The 24,041-nt window shown below is 47.5% G+C and overlaps 1 protein-coding gene across 1 annotated transcript in view; it reads right to left on the bottom strand.

Annotated features, from left to right (window-relative positions):
• TAGLN2 (transgelin 2) overlaps positions 1-18,490 on the bottom strand; it is a 20,604-nt gene extending 2,114 nt beyond the window's left edge. The window contains exons 1-4 of the mRNA XM_015823469.1: positions 18,392-18,490; positions 2,914-3,134; positions 1,759-1,933; positions 825-927 (exon numbers count right to left, since the gene is read on the bottom strand). Coding sequence (XP_015678955.1) covers positions 825-927; positions 1,759-1,933; positions 2,914-3,093 — 458 coding nt within the window. The 5' untranslated portion in view covers positions 3,094-3,134; positions 18,392-18,490. The remainder of the gene's footprint in view (positions 1-824; positions 928-1,758; positions 1,934-2,913; positions 3,135-18,391) is intronic.
• Between the last annotated feature and the right edge of the window lie 5,551 nt (positions 18,491-24,041).

Below are 24,041 nucleotides of genomic sequence, written 5' to 3'. Positions count from 1 at the left end.
AGGGCGGCTAACAGCCTCATAAAAACTACAATACAAATACAATAATTAAAAGCCGAATTAAAAAGAAATATTTAAACAGGCCGATCATTAAAATTGTCCTTAAAAATCCCCTAAAAAACCCCGCTAAAATTCCCTAGGCCAGACCCGCTTGTTGGAAAAGCCATGTCTTTAGGGCGCGGCGGAAGGAGGGGAGATCCCTGCAGAAATAAGATTGGCTTCCACTTTGACACTTTGACACTTTGACACTCTCTCACAAGGCCCTGAAGGCCCGGTTCTGTCAACGGGTCTGGGGGACCCCAGGGGAATAGAGCACCCTTTGTGTGCTGGTGTGATTGTTGTTTCCAGAAGGGAAAGTTTTACTGGGCTGTTAATTCTACAAGCCGCCTAGAGCAGGGGTAGGCAACCTTGGCCCCTTCATGACTCGTGGACTTCAACTCCCAGAATTCCTGAGCCAGCATGGGGAAAACTTTGGCCCCCTCATGACTGGTGAACTTCAACTCCCAGAATTCCTGAGCCAGCATGGGGAAAACTTTGGCCCCCTCATGACTGGTGAACTTCAACTCCCAGAATTCCTGAGTCAGCAACGCTGAGGGGAAAGGGAGAGGTTTCCAAGCTGAGCCAGGCTGGTTCAGGAATTCTGGGAGTTGAAGTCCACGAGTCATAAAAGGGCCAAGGTTGCCTACCCCTGGCTTAGAGTCATCCTGAGTCGAGGCAGCCATATCAATTTTCTTAATAAAACAGAAATCATAAATACCCAGGCAGACCCTTGCTGCCCCGGCTGGGCTTTCAATCCATTGCCAAGCCTGGTTTGCAAGCCCACTTACTTGGGGAACCAGTTGGGGTCTCCCGCGAAGAAGCCGTCCTCTTTGGAGACTGCCAACCCCCCCAGGTTCATCAAGGTCCTCTGGACGCAGGCCATGTTCTTCCCTGTGAGTGGAGAGAAGTCAGAAAGGGTTCTGAAATTTCCAGTTGGAAGGAAAAGGAAAACAATTTGTAGCCATCCCTTAAAAACAAAACGAGAGCTTCCTTTCCCCCCAAGTGTGGCAACATAAAAACCAAATAGTCTTGTAGCTTTAAAAACATTCACTAAAATCAGATACCTTTTGAAAACAAACTGGTAGTTTTTGGACAGTGAGTATCAACAAGATTTAATGCTACAAAAATGAGTTTGGGTAGAAATTTGGCAGTAGGCAACTGACAGAAAGCTGAGCAAATGGGCTGGTTTTTAACAGGCTGTCTCGTCCCACTAAATGTCAAAAAAAAGAAAAAGAGAGAGAGAGAGAAGAATTTGCAAAATAAAGATACCCAAGGAACGGTTGCTGGAATTGGGTATATCTAGTTTAACGAAGAGAAGGACGAGGGGGGACAGGATAGCAGGGTTCCAATATCTCAGGGGCTGCCCCAAAGAAGAGGGAGTCAAGCTATTCTCCAAAGCGCCTGAAGGCAGGACAAGAAGCAACGGATGGAAACTAATCAAGGAGAGAAGCAACCTAGAACTAAGGAGGAATTTTCTGACAGTTAGAACAATTAACCAGTGGAACAACCTGCCTCCAGAAGCTGTGAATGCTCCAACACTGGAAGTTTTTAAGAAGAGACTGGACAGCCATTTGTCTGAAATGGTATAGGGTTTCCTGCCTGAGCAGCGGGTTGAACTAGATGACCTCCAAGGTCCCTTCCAACTTTATTATTATTATTACCCAGCTAGTTGCTAGAAGCGCCAATGCTTGATGGCCTCTGCCCTTTCCTTTTGAAACATACCTTCCCACAAATCTACGGTTTGGAAAATGTCCGAAGCCAGGATGCCGTACTTCTCCGCTGCGCGTAAGAACTGAGAAATCTGCTCCATTTGTTTGAAGGCCATGCTGGAAGACTGGATCTTGGCCACAGGCCCCTGGCCCTTGGGATAGAGGCTGTTGATCAGCTGGCAGAGCACCTAATGAGAACAGGAAGCATCATACATTTAACGTTGGTCTTTTGGCCAGCCCCGTTTCCGTGGCCGATTGTCTTAGCTTATCGTTCAAGGGTCAAAACCAAGATGGAGTTGGTCTCCTTGAGCCAAAAAAATCCGATGCACAATACTCTGGGGTGATATAAAGCAGATTTGAGGTCTCTGCCATAAAGCTTTACAAAAAGATGGGTCAAAGGGTGATTTTGTGTCTAAATGTCAAGGAACAAGTTGCTAGTCCCTATTAGAAAAACATACATCTAAAAATCTCTATTCTTCTTTACTAAATGATCGGTCAGCTGATGATTTTGTGTCTAAATGTCAAGGAACAAGTTGCTAGTCCCTATTAGAAAAACATACATCTAAAAATCTCTATTCGTCTTTACTAAATGATCGGTCAGCTGATGATTTTGTGTCTAAATGTCAAGGAGCATGTTGCTAGTCCCTATTAGAAAAGCATGGATCTGTAAAATGACCTACTAAATGATCAGCCAAATGGTGATTTTGTTTTTTAAATATCGAGGAATAGGTTGCTAGCCCTTAGTAAAAAAAACGAATGGCTCTAAAAATCTGCTCTGCTTTATGGCCTGAACTAATGCTTCCATATAGGAGCCTAGCTTTTTTTTTTTAATGGATTTATTTTAAAGAGCCCACAAGAGAGTTTCAAACTATTTATATTTGCATCCACATCTGGAGTAGATAACTAATTTAACAAGAGCTGTTCAAACTTTTTCTTTTCATGCAAATTCTTCCTTTTAGGCCTCACATTTTTCCCAACGTGGGTGGCTTCCTTAATGCACCTCTTTTGATTTAATCTTCCTTTCTTTCACCAACCCCACCATGGATTTGACCAAAACACCCTCTGAAATAGTTTTTGACAGCCAGTTCTGTTTTTATCCAATACAGGGAGAACTGGCAGAGGAGAAAAATAAGAGGCAATATGGCAAAACAAAATAATAATTCCTCACCGTGCCGTCTTTCAGCCATTTCTGGAAATTGTCTTTGCCTGGCTCAGGCTCCCCGCTGTTTGGCCCAACCTGGGCCTTGATCCACTGGATCAGAATCTGTTCAAGCTCAGGATCGTACTGCCGGTCGATCTTTTGCTGAACCTCCCGACTGAGTCCGTAAGCAGGGCCTCGGTTCGCCATGACGCTAAGGTGTGTGGGTGATGGATTTCCAAAAACTTAATCTGGGAGATAGGAAGACAATTTTAGGATTAAATGGCTGGATATCCCAGCATTTATTAAGGCCCAAGGCAGTGTTTTTCAACCTCAGCAACTTCAGGATGGGTGGACTTCAACTCCCAGAATTCTCCAGCCAGGATCAACTCCCAGAATTCCCCAGCCAGCATGCTTTAAGAGGGGTGGGCTTCAACTCCCAGAATCCCCCAGCCAGCATGCTTTAAGATGGGTGGACTTCAACTCCCAGAATTCCTCAGCCAGGATCAATTCCCAGAATTCCCCAGCCAGCATGCTTTAAGATGGGTAGACTTCAACTCCCAGAATTCCTCAGCCAGGATTAACTCCCAGCCAGCATGCTTTAAGATGGGTGGACTTCAACTCCCAGAATTCCTCAGCCAGGATCAACTCCCAGAATTCCACAGCCAACATGCTTCAAGATTAGACTCTACTTCCAGATCGACACCCACGCTGGATAGGGAATTATGAGAATCGAAGTTCACAAATCTCCAAGTTGTCAAGCATGGACATTCCTGAGGTAAATCAAAGCATGGCAACGAAAAATCAAAGGTGCAAAACAAAGCTTGCCGCGGGGCAAATGGCCCCTCAGTCTTCCGCTGATCACGGTCCGTGGCTGAAGAAACCTGGGTCAAGGAAAGCTGGTTTGTCTCAGAAAATATTCTGGGTCTCAACCACCCGTCTGGATGTGCAATTTAAGCACAGTAGCAGGAAATCCATCGAGTGAGCATAGCTCTCTGTACGTGCTCAGCGTCATTTTTCTGACACCATCCAGACTGGCATCAGGAGCCAAGGGGATTAAGGAAAACACTTCCACCAAAGCTGGTGAAAAGCGCTTTGTTCTGGATTCCAATCTGGGCAGGCCTGGCAACACTCCACCTCTCTTACTCATCAGGGTGGGGCAAACCCTCCGAGGAGACTTGAAACCGGATCCTCTGACTCACTTCTAGCCCTCCACCCCCCCCATCACAAACTCTTCTTCTCTTATCCAAGCCATGATCATCTCCTGGGTTGCGCCCACCTGCTTTACGATGGGTGGACTTCAACTCCCAGAATTCCTCAGCCAGAATCAACTCCCAGAATTCCCCAGCCAGCATGCTTTAAGAGGGGTGGACTTCAACTCCCAGAATTCCTCAGCCAGGATCAACTCCCAGAATTCCCCAGCCAGCATGCTTTAAGAGGGGTGGACTTCAACTCCCAGAATTCCTCAGCCAGGATCAATTCCCAGAATTCCCCAGCCAGCATGCTTTAAGATGGGTGGACTTCAACTCCCAGAATTCCTCAGAAATGTGAGTCAATAGTACAGGTAGCCCTCGACTTACGACAATTGAGCCCCAGTTTTCCCACTGCCAAGCAAGACAGTTGTTAAGTGTGACTCACCCAATTTTATAACCCTTTTTGTGTTTTTGAAAAATAAATGTTGAGATTTTGGAAAAAGGGCAGAGAAGAGCAACAAAGAGGATTAAAGGCCTGGAGACTGAAACATACGAAGAACGGTTGCAGGATTTGGGTATGGCCAGTGTAGAGAAAAGAAGGGGGACATGATAGCAGTGCTCCAGTATTTGAGGGGCTGCCACAAAGAAGAGGGGGGGGTCCACCTATTCTCCAAAGCACCAGAAGGCGAGAAACAAGGGATGGAAACTAATCCAGGAGAGAAGCAACCTGGAATTGAGGAGAAACTTCCTGACAGTGAGGACAATTAACCAGTGGAACCACTTGCCACCAGAAGTTGTGGGTGCTCCATCACTGGGGGCTTTTAAGAAGAGACTGGACAGCCATCTGTCTGAAATGGTGTAGGGTTTCCTGCTTGAGCAGGGGGTTGGACTAGAAGACCTCCAAGGTCCCTTTCAACTGTGTTATTCTGGAGAAATTTCCCGACAGTGAGAACAGTTAACCAGAGGAACCGGAAGTTGTGGGTGCTCCATCACTGGAGGGGGTGTCTTTAAGAAGAGACTGGAACAGTCACTTGTCTGAAATGGTATAGGGCCTCCTGCCTGAGCAGAGACGGCTGGACTAGAAGACCTCCAAAGTCCCTTCCAGCTCTATTCGGATTGAAGACTGAACCACCGAAATTCTGAGATTTCTCATTTGCCCATTTTACAAACAGTTGGGGGGGGGGGAAAGAGTCCCTCAGGGACCAGGCACACCCCAATTGCCTTTGCCCCCCCCTATTCTCCCCCCCCCCAAGAGATGCCAAGGCTGAAAGGCAGGGCAGGTCTAATGGGTTACCTCAGCCTTATAATGGAAGGCGCTTCCCTGGGGTAAATTAAAGATATTCTTCTGTGGCTGGAGGGAATACCTGCTAATATCTCCTCTCATCCCCTCCATCCTTTCTCAGTCCAATTCTTACATCATTGTGGCTTTGTTTTAAGTTTCCCTCTGTATCCAATTCCAAATCTGATAAACGGAAAAGCCATTTCTCAAAGGGTGGGGAAGCAACCTAAATGCAGAAATGCTTTGTCTAATTATCTTTTCTTTTTTTATAAAAGAAAACATTGTGGGGGGGTGGGGGCAGAAAATCTTTCTTAGACTGAGTGGGTAGCTGGGTGGGTCCAAAGTCTGAAACTTACCTCTCCCCCCCTCTCTCCATGGGTGGATTTCCCACCAGAAGGAGCGTCTAGCCCAGGGGTCTTCAAACTTGGCCCTTTGATGACTTGTGGGCTTCAGCTCCCAGAATTCCTCAGCCAGGCAGGTGTGCCTGGCTGAGGAATTCTGGGGGTTGAAGTCCACAAGTCATCAAAGGGCCAAGTTTGAAGACCCCTGGTCTACCCCATTTTGCAGCCCCTGATCAAGAAGATCAGGCCGTGGGAATTTTTCCAACGTTTTTCCCGGACGTCCCCATCCAAGTGGAGGTGAAGGATAGCGGGAGGCAGGCAGAAAACAGAGCTAATAGCCTTAGCCACGTAAACTGGCTGGGTGACTTTGGGCCAATCACCAGGAGACGGCGAGTTCTAGTCCCGCCTTAGGCGTGAAAAACAGCTGAGTGACTTTGGACCAATCACCAGGAGACGCCGAGTTCTAGTCCTGCCTTAGGCATGAAAGCCAATTGGATGACATTGGGCAATCACCAGGAGATGGTGAGTTCTGGTGCCGCCTTAGGCCTGAAAGCCAGCTGGGTGACTTTGGACCAATCACCAGGAGACGGCGAGTTCTAGTCCTGCCTTAGGCATGAAAGCCAATTGGATGACTTTGGGCCAATCACCAGGAGATGGTGAGTTCTGGTGCCGCCTTAGGCATGAAAAACAGTTGAGTGACTTTGGACCAATCACCAGGAGATGGCGAGTTCTAGTCCTGCCTTAGGCATGAAAGCCAATTGGGTGACTTTGGGCCAATCACCAGGAGACGGCGAGTTCTGGTCCCGCCTTAGGCATGAAAAACAGCTGGGTGACTTTTGGGCCAGTCCCTCCCTCACATCCCAACCCACCTCACAGGGTTGTTTTTGTGAAGAAAACAGGAAGAGCATGTAGGTATGGGCATGTTCACCATTTTGCACTATTTGTAAAAACAATCAAGAGGGGACCGAAACAAACAAGAGCAAGGTTTTGTCAAACTGGCCAACTTTCAATTGCGTGGACTTTTTAAGTCCCAGAATTGGAAAAAAAGAGAGAATTTTTAAGGAATCCCTCCAAGCAAACCAAGGGGGGGGGAGAAACAGGACGGGCCACCCTAAAATTCTGCGTTCAAGGGAAAGGGAAATATGTAAGGGACGGACGAGGCTAATTCCTCTGGCCAGGATGCACAGTGGATTTTTTATTATATATATTTATATACAGGTCAGTTCCCATCATCTTGCCAACTTTCCAACTCCCCCCCATCCCCCTCCTCAGGGGGCCTAGGGAGACCACCCGCCGGCATCCATTGTCCCTTTCCCAGACAACACTCCGCTCTTTGTTCCTCGCCTAAGCCGGGGAGGCTCCAGCTACAAAGCGTCCACTTTCTGGCGTTAAGAAAAGCCTGGCCGATCTGTCTTTTTAATATCCTGAAAAAGATTCTGTCTTTCTCCCCTTTCAAACCAGGATCAAACTACTAGGCGGTAGCTGAATTACGAGAACACCGAATCGTTAGCCTGGAAGGGGCCTCAGAGGTCTTCTAGTCCAACCCGTTGCTCATGGCAGGAGACCTTATTATACCTTCCCGATCAAATGGTTGTGCAGTCTGTTTTTTTTTTTTTTTTTTTTGTTGTTGTTGTTGAAAAAATACTTGAACAAAACTTCTGGAGGCAAGTCGTTCCACTCCTTGTTCTCATGGTCGGGAAATTTCTCCTGAATTCTGGGTTGGAAGTTTCCATCCGTTAACCTGGAATGAAGGAGGGACTTCCTAACAGTGAGGACAGCTAACCAGTGGAACAGCTGGCCACCAGAAATTGTGGGCGCTCCATCACTGGAGGTTTTCAAGAGGAGACTAGACAGTCACCTGTCTGAAATGGTATAGTTCCCCTGTTCGAGCAGGGGGCTGGACTAGAAGACCTCCAAGATCCCTTCCAGCTCTATTCTATTTTTTGTCCTGCCCTCTAGTGCTTTGGAGAATAAGATGACCCCCCCCTTCTCTGTGGCAGCCCCTGGAGCGTTGGCTATGCAAGTCCTAGGAAGCCATGGTTTGCTTAATGATGGTTTACCGAGCAAGATCCAGTATAGCGAACCTGCTACACTCAAGTCAGTGGAAGATCTAGCAAGCACATTCACACAGCAGGCAAAGTTTCCTTGCTGTTAACCCTCGTTTCTTTTTTTTTTGTTTTATGTTGGCTTAGTGCGCTTGTGACTAAGCTTTATGGCCCATTTCATTGGGCCGCAACGCCCACGGTGGGAAAAGAAAACAGAGCAAGCCATGTTGTGTGTTGGAGGAACAAGATGGCTTCAAGGTTTGATTCTGCAACGAGAATAAAATGCAGAGGCCTTGCGGATGCCGAACAGACCCAGGTCAATGCGAAGGAAGTTAGAAGCGAATTGACACTGAATCTTAGAAAATGTCAGCTTCCTGGGGGGGGGGAGGAAGAGGAGGAGGCGGGGTGGCTCTAGAAGAATCGAATTAGAAATCATAGAAATAGAATAAGACCAGACTTTATTTGGTCAAATGCGATTAGACACACAAGAAATTTGTCTCCCGTGCAGAAACTCTCAATGTAGGTTTAGATTTAGGTTGCTAAGCTGCCCGTTTTGTCCCGATCTGAATACCCCAGCAGAAAAATCTCTGCAACAAAGAGACTCAGTCCTAAAGCAAAAACAACAATGACAACAACAACAACACACAGAGACACAAAAAGAGGAATAAGCCCAGAAGCAGAACTTAAAAACGTGAACAGGAAACTCCGGCCACTGAGAGTTATGAGCAGAGTGGAGGCTGGGGGGGGAACTCAACTCAAGCAGAAAGGGAGCAGTGTGCAAAACAGGATGTTTGTGTGTGTGTTTGTTTGTGTGCAAGCCTCGGAGGTGAGAGATCACAACTGCTAGCTGCTGCTGCTGCTGTTGTTGTTGCTGAAAAGCTAATCCACTGCTCCTGAGTCCCCCCCCCCTGCTGACTGTTGACAGACGTAAGCCAAGCCTCCACGCACAGCCGCAGTATACCTGACTTTGACGGCAATCCTCCACTGGGTGAATCCACAATGGGCTCTGGTTTGGTTTTGAATTGTGGTTTAAAAACCAGAGATAGGGGCTCCAGCAGGGTGCAACCCAGACCACAGCGTTCCTGGAGAAAAACCTCGATTTTGCATAAATCGGGAAAAAAAGAAAAATCTTTTTTTTTTTTTGGGCCCGGCACAGATACTAACCACATTATGACTGTTATGCAAACTAGACTTTACCGCTCAAAGCTGGTGCTTTGGCATCGGTCTGAAGCTTGGAAATCACCTGGAACTAAGCCACCATCTTGTTTGGCTTCTGTGCGTCAAAACGGCCCTTCCATGTTTTGGAGAGAGAGAGAGAAAAAAATCTCTGCAAATGGTTTATTAGGCTGCTCAAAGCCGAGGAATATCAGAAGGCAGGAAAGTGTCGCAAAAAGTGCTTATAGATCCCTGCATTTTCGAGAAGTGACAATACGACCACGGTTCGAATTAGCATCCCCATTGCTAAGCAATGGCGACAGCACTTATATGCCGCTGCACAGTGCTTTCCAGCCGTCACTAAGCGGTTTACAGAGTCAGCCTATGGCCACCCAATAATCTGGGTCCTCATTTTACGGACCTGGAGTCAACCTGGAGCCGGTCAGGATCGAACCGCTGGCTGTGGGCAGAGTTAGCCTGCAATACTGCATTCTAACTACTGGGAGGGAGGGAAGGAAGGAAGGAAGGAAGGAAGGAAGAGGAATGGGGAGGGAGGGAGGGAGGAAGGAAGGGAAGGAAGGGCTATAGCTGTTAAGACTTATATACTGCTTCCTAGTGTCAACGCTGCAAATACTGTATATTCTTGCTTTAAGTGTTTCGTTAATCAGACACATGACACCTAGTTCTTTACAGCCCTCTCTACGCGGTTTACAGAGTCAGCCTCTTGCCCCCAACAATCTGAGTTCTCATTTTACGGACCTCGGAAGGACGGAAGGCTGAGTCAACCTGGAGCCGGTCAGGATCGAACCCCTGGCTGTGGGCAGAGTTAGCCTTTAATGCTACATTCTAAGCACTGGGAAGGAAGGAAGGAAAATAGCAATCGGACTTAGACTTGTATACCACTTTACAGCGCTTTACAGCCCTCTCTGAGCGGTTTACAGAGTCAGCCTCTTGCCCCCAACAACCTGGGTCCTCACTTTACCGACTTCGGAAAGACGGAAGGCTGAGTCAACCTTGAGCTGGTCAGGATCGAACTGCTGGCAGCGGGCAGAGTTTAGCCGGCAATGCTGCGTTCTTGACCACGGCTCAAGCGAGGCGCTTCTTAAGCGAGTCACGCCTGATTGTTTTTACAACTTTTGCCACGGCTGTCAGGCAAATCACCCGCGGTTGTTAAGTGAATCCCATGGTCATTAAACAAATCCATCTTCCCCTCCTTGACTTTGCTTGTGGGTAGCTGGCTGGGAAGGTCCCAAACGGCGATCACGTGACCCCGGGATGCGGCAACCGTCTTAAATACATGCTTGTTTCCAAGCACCCAGGTTCTGATCATGTGACCACGGGGGACGCTGCTGCAACGGCCATAAAAGTGAGGAGCAGTCACAAGTCACTTTCCCCCCCTCCCAATGCTGTGCGCTAAACGGATCGATGTAATTCGAGGATGAACTCTACAGGCGTGGTGAGACGGTGTAGCTGCCCAATAGAATAATTATTATTTCTCTTCAATGTACATCAAACTTTCTCGGAAAGAAGAGGCATCCTAGGCTTATGCACCCTGCCTCAATCCTGGTTTCTGAACAAGCCACGATGCCCTAACTTCACACCCCACCACGGTGAAGCAAAAATGAAAAGAAGCCAGGTGCCCACCTGCAGACAACATCGGAAAGCTGGCTGGGAGTAGCTAATAGTATAAGCCCCCCCCCTTGGGGAAAAAAAATCAGCTTTTTGGAAGGCAGCAAAGGTTGAAAATAAACAAACCTCAAGCAATTCAGCCATTTCATTTTAAGGTTCAAATGGGCTCAGAAAAGAGTTTCATTCTGCAATTTGAGAGGAAACCTCTTTTTTTGCACCCTTCACTACTTGATTGCCCTCAATTAAGGAAATTTTCCCCATACTGGTTAGCTAATCCCACACCAGCCAGCTTCCCCAGAAACACCGCAACCAGCATTCAGGGCTTAGCCAAAGCCGAGCAAATTCACAAACAGCCAGGAAGGAAGTTTGACGATTGCTAGATTCTCATTTAGGGCGTGGTAGATAATTAATGGGCGAAAACATGCCCAAGAACAGAACTGTACTGCAGGCTTTTTGGTAGCTGTTAACGAGGAAGGTTCAAAATGTGGCAATATACGGAGGGGGCGAAAAATAAAATAAAATAAGGGAGCTGATCTTGGTTAACACCCCAAAACCACACCGCGGGCACAGTTCTTATTTAACAGGGACAGGAAGGAGTGGAGCAGAGCGATGTGTAAGTCAGAAGCCACAGCGCTTGGAGAGAAACTTCCTGTGGTTTTTTTTTATATATGTATACTGTATATATATATATACACAAAGCATTGTTGTAGCAACGAGGTTTATTTTTCCATTTTTATTATTATTATTTTTTGCAGGCTTTTCGGAAGGCAAAACGGGCCAGGTCCAGCTACCAATTTCCGTTTCGCTAGCCGGAGAGATACTTTGGGGAGGGGGGGAAGTTCAGAGGGAGGCCATAGTTGCAAATAACTTTTCCATCGGCTTGATCCCCACCCCCCCACCCCCCCGGCCTAAGCTGGGAGGTTCCACTGCAAAAAAGAAGTTCAGCGAAACCTAACTTGGCAGAAACCTTATTTTAATCCAACCGCAGTTATTTTATCGAAGTGGGGATCCTGCAATTTGGCGATGCAAAACTTTGGATTTTGCAAAAAAAAAAAAAATAATAAAGAAAAAAAAAAGGCAAAATTTTGGGATGCAAAAAAAAACCAAACCCCAGAAATGGTGCGATGGATGGTCAGCAAGGTGAGGATCTATCCTTCTTTAAGTGCTGTTGTAAGTTTGAACGGTTGCTAAATGAATCGTCGTAAGTTGAGGGTGCTTGTGTACTGCCTGCATACCTTCCGTCTTTAGTTTGGCTTTGCTTTGTCACAGGGAGGAAACGACAAGTAAGTAATCCTTGACTTACAACCGTTTGTTTAGTGACTGTTCGAAGTTACAACCGGCACTGAAAAAATGACTTAGGACCGGTTTTCACACTTACGACCGTTGCAGCATCCCCAGGGTCACGTGATCAAAATTCAGACGCTTGACAACTGACTCATATTTATGACGGTCGCAGAGTCCCCGGGGGGGTCACATGATCTCCTTTTGCGACCTTCTGACAAGCAGAGTCAACGGGGGGGGGGGGGGGGAGCCAGATTCACTTAACAATCAAGTTACTAACTGCAGGGATCCCCTTAAACCAGGGCAACTTTTAAGAATTGTGGCTGGCTAAGGGATTCTGGGAGTTGAAGTCTACAAGTCTTAAAAGTTGCCAAGTTTGAAGACACCCCCACCCCCCCGCCTTAAACTGTGGCAAGAGAGGTGGCAAAAAGGGGGCAAAACTCACTTAACAACCTGGTCTGGTTTAGCAATGGAAATTTGGGAAGAGCAGTAATTGTGGCTTTTAACCCATTTGTGAAAGCACGCAGGAGGCGGTGTGAACGCCACCTCCTTGGGCATGTTGGGAAACAAAACAGGCCAGCAAACTAGGCTTGATGCAACGGGGAACCCTGCCTGCCTGCCCTACTGTCCCTTCTGCTGCCAGCAGAGCTGAGTTGGCACACACATACACACACATACACACACTCAGAATATAAATTCCCACCTTGCCACAGATAAGGAAGCAGGAAGGATTAAACCCACACCCAGTTTTCTCAGCCTGGCAGCTCAAAGATTTAAAAGAAGCCACACCTTTGGGGGGGAATAAACCCTTCCATGCCTGGAAAGAGACAAATCTAGCAATCTTGCCCCCCACCTGCCCCCCAAGCCCCCCCCAAGCCCCCCAAGCATTTCTGCTCTATTGTTTTGCTTTACTGATCCAATTTTTCCCAACCTCAACAACCTTCAGATGGGTGGACTTCGACTCCCAGAATTCCCCAGAGACAGGCCAACCATCACAAATCCAGAGAGTCCTCGACTTACAACAGTTCATTTAGCGACCGTCCAAAGTTACAACGGCACTGAAAAGAGCGACTGACTTATCACTGTTTTTCACACTTACGACCTCATGGTCCCGTGATCAAAATTCAGAGGCTTGGCAACTGATTCATATTTATGACGGTCGCTGCGTCTCCCGGGGTCACGTGACCCCCCTTGTGCGACCTTCCGACAAGCAAATTCAGTGGGGGAGGCCAGGATTCACTTAACAACCGGGTCACTAACTTACTAACTGCAGGGATTTACTTAATTTTGGCGAGGAAGGTCATAAAATGGAGCAAAAGTCACTTCGCACGTGCCTCACTTAACAAGAGCCGTTGTAACTTCGAACAGTCACCTGAGGAATTCTGGGAGTTGAAGTCCACGAGTCATCAAAGGGCCAAGTTTGAAGACCCCTGTTTTAGAACATGGGATACCTTTTATTATTGGCTAGAAAAATGAGGTAAAGAGAAAGCAGGGGGTCTTCAAACTTGGCCCTTTGATGACTTGTGGACTTCAACTCCCAGAATTCCTCTGCCTGGCTGAGGAATTCTGGGAGTTGAAGTCCACAAGTCATAAAAGGGCTGAGTTTGAAGACTCCTGAGGTAGTGAGCGACCATTTTATTATACACTTAGGAAGGGGAAAAAAAAACACCATTGACCTTAGAAAGTGATCCTGTTTACTCAGCCACCGCCCTGCCTTCTAGCCGCAGTGATGCAAAAATGCAGAAGACAAACAAAAGCTGGCGACACACCTATTGTGGGTCAACAACGGGGGAAAAAAATCAGTTCAGGATTCCTGCGTACGGCCTCAACAGGAGCTAAGAAAGCTGGCTCAGATCTCTTTTCGAGACTTAGAAAGGAAGATACGGTCCAGGTAGTCCTCGGCTCACGACCACAATGGAGCCCAACATTTCTGTCATTAAGCGAGACAGTTAAGTGAATTTTGCCCTGTTTTATGACCATGCTCGCCACAGTGGAATCAAGAGGCCAAGAGTCTGTATTTTGATCACGTGACCCCAGGGACGCTGCAACGGTTGTAATAGTGGAAAAAGTCACTTTTTTCAGTGCGGTTGTAACTTGGAACGGTCGCTAAATGAACTCTTATAAGTCGAGGGCTACCAGTACAGACTCCTCAAATGGTAGCTATAGCACCCTTAATCCTGCAGGAATATTTCTGCCGATCCTGGTCTCTTCTAGATGGACTAGATGACCTCCAAGGTCCCTTCCAATGTTATAATTATAATTATTATTATAATTATTATTATTATCTTTATTGATTAGCCCGTGGGCCATATGAAGGTTTCAGGGTTCCAAACACAGGTTATACTAAAATGCAGTAAAAACAATTTAGAATGGAATTAGTTAAAATATAATTCAGGATAAAATAGAAACGAAATACAGTTTAAAATGAAATGGGGATCAGATACATTTTTAAAATGAAATTAGAATCAAATACGGCAATTTAAGAGGTAGGTAGATAAAATAGAATAAAAATCTCTTCTGTTGTGGCAGGAAAGCTATTGCTTGAAATTTCCCATAATGCCTTTTGCTGATGGGGCATCGCTCCAGGGCATTATGGGAATGCAAGCTACGCCGTCTGACGCCCAGCCGCCTACAAGGGCCGTGTGCAATTCGGCAGTGGTTCCACTGCAGTGGCTTCCCACACGGAATAAAATCCTCGACTTTCAGCCACTCGTTTAGCGACTGTTCGACGTTACTGAACAAAGTGATTTCCAACTGGTCCTCACACTTACGACCGTTCCAGGATCCCAACGGTAATGGGATCAAAATTTGGGTGCATGCATTCAGGACGGTCGCAGCATCCTGGGGTCACATGACCACCCATCCATGACCTTCCAGCCGGCTTCTGACAAGCTAAGTCAATGCGTGATTCGCTTAAGGACTGCGTGATTCGCTTAACAACCGCAGGGTTTCGCTTAACCAATGCCAAAAAGGTTGTAAAGTCATTTAGCAACTGCCTCACTTAGCAGGGGAGGTATTGCTCCCTGTTGTAGCTGCAACTCAAGGGCTGCCTGCTTCTGATCCATATGGGCCTAACGTCCAACTTTGCTTTACACAACCCGGCCGCGATTATAAAAAGGGAGGGGAAGACTGGCCAGTCTTAGCACAACGTGCACAACCAGTAAGCCACAATTAAGCAAATCAGAGTTTTAACAGATTGCTCGAAAATTCAACTGCTAAATCAGCCTCAACACACTCCCCAAAGGGAAGGAAGGAGGGGGGGAAGAAAGAAATTCCTTCATTTCATTTTGTGTTATTTTTGAAGTCTGCACAACAGGCACCTATTTATTTAAATCAACTCCGGACTTTATTGAAGCCTATTCTCTACTGGAAGGACTCTGATCCCGGCCATTGTGTGTCAGCAAAAAATGAGTTATGCCTTTTGAGGATCAAAAGTTGTGTTATTTTGCTCTCCAAGCTGCTGCAGTAACTAAGGAACTCCTTTGTGCGTGGAAAAAAAAAAAAAAGAACAGGGCCACTAAGAGAGAAATAAAGGGTGTCCTTAACGACCGCAAGCGAGCCCCAAATTTATGTTGTTCAGCGAGAGATTTGTTGAGTGAAATTGGCCCCTTTTTACGACTTTCCTGGTTAAGTGAATCTGGCTTCCCCATTGATTTTGCTTGTCAGAAAAGGGGATCACGTGACTCATAACTGTCATAAATACGAGCCAGCTGCCAAGCATCCGAATGTAAGTCACGTGACCATGGGGATGCTGCAACGGTCATTAAGTGTGAAAAATGGCTATAAGTCACTTTTTTCCCGTGCCATTGCAACCTCGAACAGAGACTGGACAGCCATTTGTCTGAAATGGTCTAGGGTTCCCTGCCTGAGCAGGGGGTTGGACTAGATGACCTCCAAGGTCCCTTCCAACTTTATTATTATTATTATTATTATTATTATTATTATTATTATTATTATTATTATTATTATTATTACCATTACTAAATGAAGGATTGTAAGTCTGGGTCTAGCTGTAAATGCCGTTATTGTTATAGTTGTTATTGTTAGCGGTCATTAAATGAATCAGTTAAGCAAATTTGGCTTCCCCCAATATCCTATTATGCAGGGTGTAGGGAAAAAAAAAAGCAGAAAATCTTTCTCGGCCTGTAATATTGGAAGCCCAGGTGGCAGATTCAGGTTTTTCTTCCTACTGGGTGCAGCTCCAGCTGTGGAACTCCCTGCCACAAGATGGCAATTTTGTCCAGCTCAAAAAAGGCTCGTACGGAGCAGCTCAGCTTCCTTCGAAAACAGGCCCTGTGGAGAAACTGGAGGCCGAAATTGAGAATTTTTGCTAGCCGATAAGGCAGGTTTGCCATGAGCAGATCCTCTCCAAACCATAAAACGGGCAATAAAATTTAACTTTGCGATTTTCCCCCTTTTGCGACCTCCTGACACTCAAAGCCAGTGGGGGAAAGCCAGACTCACTTCACAACGGTGTGACTGACGTCACAACGGCAGCGATTCAGATGTGGCAAGAAAGGTTGTTAAAACGGGGCCCCCCCAAAAAAATCACTTGTCTCGCTTAGCGACGGAAACGTTGGGCTCAAATGTGGTCGTTAAGTCGAGGGCTACCTGTATACGTATCAGTATTCAACTCCGGGGGACAGTGTGTGTGTGTGTGTGTTGTGTGTTTGTCTTTTGTCTTTTCTAACGCCCATTTTTAAATGTCTAACTTTGTTCCGTTTCTGCAAAATCTCCTTTTGCTTTGGAGCTTGTGTTTTAATTTTCTGACTAAAATAAATAAATGATTGGGGGGGGGGGTTGAGAAAAAAGAACCATTAAACGGATACACCTCCACCGTCTCAGGTTCCAAAGCTCAACCGCCACGACGACCCTGCAGGGCAGGACTGCACCCTCCCCAAGCATCGCTGACCCGCAGCCAGCCAGCCAGCCAGCCGGGAGTTGCCCCAATGAATGACGCACCGGCCGGGACAGGCAATCCCCAGTCTCTTCTTTCAACCACCTTGATTCTCGACCCCGCAGAGAGAAGCCGGCAGGTCAGCATCGTAGTCTTTTCTTCCCGCAAGCAAGTTTTAGCCGAAACCTGGTTTCGTCATCCTTTCATTCCAGACTCTGCTAGGGAGATCAGCCGAGGACGAGTCTCGGTGGAAAGAGCCAGAAACAAGGGGGAGAAAAACTGCCCTGGGAAAGGATCCAATTTTTTTTGCTTTCCAGAAACGTCCAGCAACAGCATTGGGGCCATTAAGCCATAAATAACGAGAATTACTCCGTTCTCACCCTTCTCAAGTGCCCAGCAAAACCACATTCTCCTTTCTCCCGTTTCCTGGTTTATGGGGCTGTTCCTACGCTCACATTGCTAAATCCCCCTTTGGTCTGTAGCTTGGCAAACAAACTATTTTGCTCTATAGCAAGTCAGTCCAACTTTTAAGACCCCCGTGGACTTCAACTCCCAGAATTCCCTAACCGGTTTGGCTTGGCTGGGGAATTCTGGGAGTCGGAGTCCACAGGTCTTAAAAGTTGCCAAGATTCTGTTCCACCCTCTTTGGTCCGTAGGCCAGCCAAGCAGAAAATATAAGAGGGGGATACCGAAATAGAACCGTTATTCACATTTTTTTAAAAAAAATAATTATAATCTTGAAGGCCTTGGAAGCGCCATGGTTACCAATTTATATTGGTGGTGAGGAAGCCTGGGGGCTGTACAGATGTTCATGAACCACAAGGCCAGCCTTGGGGGAAAGGAGGCTAGGAGTAATACACATCTGGGTGGGGAGCTCACAGATCCTAACCCCCCCCCCAAAGACCAGGGACACGTATAAAATTAGCTGACTCTCTTTAAAAGAAAACGTTTAAAGTTCAAAAGGAAAGCTGGATTTCAACTCAACTATAGCTTGTTTGGCAACCCTTTCACGGCACAAACCAACATTGGCTAGGGGTTGCACCAAATACTAAATCAGCCATAAAGATGGGGTGCTGTGGAAGGGCAGTTTGTGGGGGGTCAAAGACAGTTGTAGAACCGTGACCCCAAAAAAAGCCTGCAAACCTCCAGACAGCCACCAGATGGCACCAAAACCCATCCGTACCTGGCCACCTAGTGGCCGCCAGGAGAAGCGCAGCCCAGTTTTAGCCAACTTCCAAACTCGGCTTTTCTTTGCCAACTTGGGGATCCAGAAGATCAGGGCCAAAGAAGACCCGCCCGAATTCCCAGGACTACAAAGCTCATCATCCTTTCTCAGCCCAAATGGGAGTCGCAGCCCCAAGAGAAGGCGACGTTCCAGGAGAAAAAAAAAAGCCAAAACACAAACGGGAGGGAAAAGAGAAACGGAAAGGAGCAGGGTGGTGGTGGGGGGGAGTGAAGAAAGGACGGGACATCTAGGAAGGCGAGAAGGGCGTGGGAACCCTAGAGATCATCCACGCGGCCAGCCCAGGCGCTTCGCAAAGCCACGTGCGGAGGGGGAGACTCCCGCTGGCCGCTCCACGTGGAGGAGAAGAAACCCCCACCCACCCCCCCAGGCTGGGGGCGTCTTTCAGGCGGGGTTCCCCCCCTGTCCGAGATCACCTGGGGGTCCCCCTTTCCCCCCGACTTACCGTTCCTCCGCGGAGAGTGGCTGCGAGCGCCGCCGGATGAAGCCAAGCAAAGCCGCGCCTTACGCTCGCCTCCCACGCCCGGCGCTGGCTTTTAAGGCTGATGTCAGCGCTCCTCCGAGGGGAGGTGGCGACGCCTCCCCCGGGGGCAGGAAAAGGGAAAAGAGAGAAAAAAAAAAAGTGGGAAAGAAGAAGAGAAACTCCAGGGGAAGAACTGGGAGAGGCCTTAAAGGCGCAAAGAGGCAATTCGGAGTCGCTCTTGAGCAGCGTCCGGCGTCTTTGGGTGTGTGTGTGTGTAAAAGCTCTACTCCGGAATAAGAGCCTTACTCCGGAGTCAGCCGCAGGCGAGCCCAATTTGGAGCGGCGCTTTTTCTGGAGGAAGGGAGGGATTTGAACCGGGGTCCCCATTCCCGTGCCAAGGGAGAATTGCCCTGATGGGACCCCCCTTTTCAAGGCTTTCCTGCCTGAGCAAGGGGTTGGGCTAGAAGACCTCCGAGGTCCCTTCCAACTCTTTTTGTCATTCCGTTAAACTCGTGGCTGCACTACAATTCCCAGCATCCCCCACGCTGGGGGGGGAAAGAGTTCCTTATTCTTGGGGAGTTGGGCCAAGGCGTGGGTCAACCACATCTGGAAGGGGGGGGCTGACCCTCCACCACCACCACCACCCCCGCCCAAAGCTCAACGCACAGCTTTACGGGCCCTCCCCGTCCGCTCTTGCTTTCTCTGGACAAACCGACCCATCCCCCCTCAATCTTCTAGTCCGCAAGGTTGCACAATTCGGCTCAAATGCCTGGGATTCTTCAAAACGAGGCAGGATGTTGCGTCCCTGACCCAGCCTAAGCCGTTTTTTTTTCTAGCCTGAAGTGATGCAACCACAATTGCCTCACTAGAGATAAAGAGGTTTTTTGTACCTTTTTTTTCCTCTGCAGGGACAGCGAATTTTCACCCATCCACATCTGCAACACACATCTGCCTTTAGCCAGGAAGGCGGGGGAGACAATGTGGCTCCACTCTCTGCCCAGGGATCCTTTCAGTGCTCCCCAAGAGACTGGACAGCCATTTGTCCGGAATGCTACGGGGTCTCCTGCTTGAGCAGGGGGTTGGGCTAGAAGACCTCCAGGGTCCCTTCCCAACCCTACGACAAGTAATCCTCATCCACAATTACGCCCCAAATTTTCTGCTGTTGAGCTGTTGTCAATGGAGTTTTTGACCCATTTTACGACCTTCCTTGCCACCCTTGTTAAGTTAATCATGGCTTGTTAAGTGAGTAACATTTAAAAGTGAACTTGGCTTCCCCCCCCCCGCCACTTGGCTTGTCAGGTGGTCGCAAAAGGGGATCATGTGATGCCGGGACACTGCGACCGTAGTAAATACGGGTCAGTTGCCAGGTGTCTGAATTTTGATCACGTGACCCTGGGGATTCTGCAACGGTCGTAAGTGTGAACAGTGATCGTAAGTCACTTTTTTCGGTGACTTAACCTCAGTCACTAAACAAATAGTTGTAAGTCAAGGTATTGTGTGTTCAATAACTTCTAGAGAGGCTGGTTCTTTTTCATCTCTAGCACAAACCCCTCCCTTACACACACACACACACAAACACACGCGCGCCTTCCAACTTCTCATTTGGTTCTAATTCTATTTTTAATCCAGATCTTTTTTTAAAAAAAGAAAAAACGTCTTTTTTGAGTCAAGCTTAAATCCCAGGGTCTATCTGAATAATGTGCACTTGTGTGTTTATTTGCCAGAATAAAATGGTTCCCTTCCCCAAAGGAATTCCTGGTGGTCTCCTTTCCAATCCATAAATTAGCCACCAGCTCTCAAATGGCTGAAGACTTATCAGATTTACCAATTTGGGGGCCTTTCATGGGTCGGACAAAAGAAAGGGGCACCCCCTCAGTTTTTGGCTGTGTCTGTGGGTCATGGCTAAACCATTTCCTGAGTGTGTGACCTACACACAAAGCCAGAACGGAAGCCCGACAGATTGTGTGAATGCCAATTGAAGTGCCTCACACAACAAAGGGAATCGTCTATGCCAGAAAAATGGAATTTTTTTTAAATTCCCACCATGGATGACCGGTTGCAAAAGCTGATGGGAGTTAGCAGAGATGGTTAAATTGTTTGCTATAATTAAAATAACTTGACTTAATTTTGTTTCTACTGGGAAACCGCTTCTGGACTTTGTGCTGGAGGTGGGAAAATATATATATATGAAACTTCTGATTTTGGGTTCTGCGGATTAGATAGGCCTGTGGGTATGCACATGGCTAGTACACATTACTATGCTAAAGTAAAAAGTTGAGATTGCTTGTTATTATTTTACTGCACTAAAAATAGTCCATTCTTTTCCTTTTTTACCCTACACTTTTTCCCTCTTCCCTTTTTCCTCCCCTGCTTTTCCGTTATTCTCATTTTTCTTTGTATTTTATATTTTAATAATTATATATACATATATAAAAAAAAGGAAAAAGAAATGCGTTTTGCAAACAGGACACCGAGCCAGCTGAATCCTCACAAGGAAATCTCTCTCTCCTTTCCCTGAGGGCAGCTCCGGCCTCCTCCTCCATCCCTTCGGGATGCACGTCACTTGCAAGACAAAACCAAATTTGGGAAGACAGGAAACGAGTTCAAAAACCGCCACCCCCTTCCCCAAGCGCCGGGTCATCCACTCTTAATCCTGTGTCTCGAAGAAACGTTTCTTTCCCAGCAAAAATTAGCACCATAAATCCCGCTTTTCTAAAAGTTTGGAGGGGGGGGGGACAGCTTTAAAAGTCTGCTAAATCTACTTTATTTTTTCTCTCTCTTTTGGCTGAAGGCAGATGGGGAGGAGAAATAACGGGAAAGAGAATTAAAAACTAAAAACAAAAGAAGTACCAGCCCCCTCGTACGCTGCATTCCTTTGGAGGCAGACGTCAGCTCTCAGCTATGCAATGCCCAATGACATAATTGTATCCCCCCCACTCGTTTCCCAAATGCCACGGGGGGGGCAGCTCTGGGGTTTAGGTTGCTTCTGCTGCAGCCCCTCCCCAAATTGGGAGGGTGATGCTGGTTGGAAACAGGAAAGAAAGGGACAAGAATGAAGATTATCATTGCTCCGGGCCATTGCTCCAAACTTGGTGATTTTCAGATTTGTGGACTTCAACTCCCAGAATTCCCTACCTTGGCAACTATCCTGGCTGGGGAATTCTGGGAGTTTGAAGTCCACAAGCCTTAAAAGCCATGAAGTTTGATACACACACCCACACATCCCTTGCTTCGGGTCATCAAATCTGTTGAGCCTGTGCAAAAAAAAAAAACCCCAACAGATCACCCAGATCCCTTTTGTCTAGTTAGGATCCATTTGGCCCCTGGAACGTATTTAGGACCGTTGCACCGTCCTGGGATCAAGGGATCTCCATTAGTAACCCTTTCCGGCCGGCTTCCGGCCAGCAAAAGTCAAGATTGGCTCTACAGCCGCAAGATTCGCAGCGATCTGCTGAACGACGGCGGGGGAAAATAGGTCGCAAAACGAGGCACGGCTGCCTGCCAAAACTGGCTTGATTGTACATTGACCTGTACGTTCCCCTGAAGGATGAAGCAACACAGCCTGAAGCAGAAGTTTTTGTGAGTCAGAAATTGTCATGCTCCCTGACCAGCAACCGAAAACGGCTGTGGAATCAGAGCTGTGTCAGCCCTGATTCACATCTGCCCTGCAACTGGTGACCCCGTCTCCTGGGTCCGCTTGTCGGTGCAAGCGGAGAATTCCCCGTGAACTCTGGCGCCCTTTGGATGCCCCCCCCCCAAAAAATGCAGGGCCCGTCCCAACTTCTGGGGTTTAACTGGAGGGCTCCGTTCTAACTCTACAGCGGGGGTGTCAAACACGATTGCATTGTGGGCTGTATTGTGACATGTTTTGCCCTTATGGGGCCGGGGCGTGCGTGCTGTGCCCGTGTGGTTGGCATGCCTGCTTCACAGGAAGTCCTCAAACCAACTGCAGTTGTTAAGTTACCAGCTCAACAACTCCAGTGATCCCACTTAACTGTAAAGTGGAGCAAAGCTCACTTTAATTTTGGGTTCCGTGGTGGACACAAGTCAAGGTCTGCCTCTATAGCAGGGGTCTCCAACCCCGGTCCGTGGACCAGCACCGGGCCACGGCATGCCAGCAACCGGTCTGCACAAACAAGCAAAGCCCCATCCGCGGGATGCAGGCAGCACACAAAAAACACGCACTCTGGTCCGTAGCAAAATCTTTCTCCACGTAACCGGTCCCTGATGCCCCAAAGGATGGGGTCCTCTGCTGTATAGGTGGTCCTCCACTTGCAAAAGTTTGCTTAGTGACTGTTCAAAGTTACGACAGGACTGAAAAAATCGACTTACGACCGTTTTTTTCACACTTACGACCGTTGCAGCATCCCTGATCAAAATTTGGCCGCTTGGCAACTTATTTATGACGGTCGCAGCGTCCCTGAGTCACGTGATCCCCTTTTACCACTTTCTGACAAGCAAAAGTCAACAGGGGAAGCCCAATTCATGTTACTAATTTAACATCTGCAGTATTTCACTTATCGACGGTGGCTAGAAAGGTCGTAAAAGGGGGCAAAAACCCACTTAACCAATGTCTTGCTTAACAATACATTTTGGGCTCAACTGTGGTCGTACATTGAGAACTACGGTACCTGTACTTGCGTTCTTTTGCTAAGACCGGCACAAAAGCAACTCCATGCCAGGCAGGATTTGGGGGGAGGGACTTGTTTCAAAAGCAGTGGTCACTTCCGCCAGGTCATCTCCTAAGCCCAAAATTTGGGGCGGAGCTTAAGAGGGCAACAGGTGAGCAGTTCCGGGTTTATGCTCTCCATTTTTACCTTCTACTTTAGCATTTTTACTCTTCACTTTTCACTTAAATCTTTTAAACGGTATTGCCTGATGGAAGTCCAGCTATCTGCTCCAGCCGTAACTTAAAATAATTTATCAGAATAGAGCTGGGACGGACCTTGGAGGTCTTCTAGTCCAGCCCCCTGCTCAGGCAGGAGATCCTACTTCAGACAAATGACTGTCCAGTCTCTTCTTAAAAACCTCGAGCGATGAAGCACCCCACCCCCTATGTCTGGAGGCAAGTCGTTCCACCGGTCACCGTCAAGGAATTTCTCCTTCATTCCAGGTTGCTTCTCTCCTTGATTACTGCCCATCCGTGGTTTCTTGTCTTCTGGTGCTTTGGAAAATAAGCTGACCCCCTCTTCTTTGTGGCAGCCCCTCAAATAGTGGAAGACTGTTATCATGTCCCCCACTAGCCCTTCTTAATAATTCCCAATTTGGGATTTAAGAACGGGGAAAAAGAAGAATCGACATATCCACCCTGAATTTGGCCCACAGTCCTTGGAGGCAATGAAGCTGTGGTCTTCCAGATGCTGTGGGATTACATCTCCCACCATCGCTGACCACTAGCCACTAGTGAATTAGGGCTGGGGGAGGGGGTCAGATCTGCTCCACTCATTTTATTTCCCTCCTTTCCCCTTGTCTGCCTCCAAACAAGCCCGCAGACCTATTCCCAAGTTACTTGAACACCTTCAATGACCCAGCTCCATCTTTTTTTGTAAACCAGCTCTTCACTTACATGCTAATTTCACGTTTAAGAATTTGCAAGACACCAACCTTTGGTAAAATGTCCTTTTTTCTTTCT

The sequence above is a fragment of the Protobothrops mucrosquamatus genome, unplaced genomic scaffold (genome assembly GCF_001527695.2).
Source record: "Protobothrops mucrosquamatus isolate PMUCROS unplaced genomic scaffold, P.Mucros_1.0 scaffold1879, whole genome shotgun sequence".
NCBI classification, from domain to species: domain Eukaryota; kingdom Metazoa; phylum Chordata; class Lepidosauria; order Squamata; family Viperidae; genus Protobothrops; species Protobothrops mucrosquamatus.
This window is presented reverse-complemented; position numbering and strand designations above follow the sequence as displayed.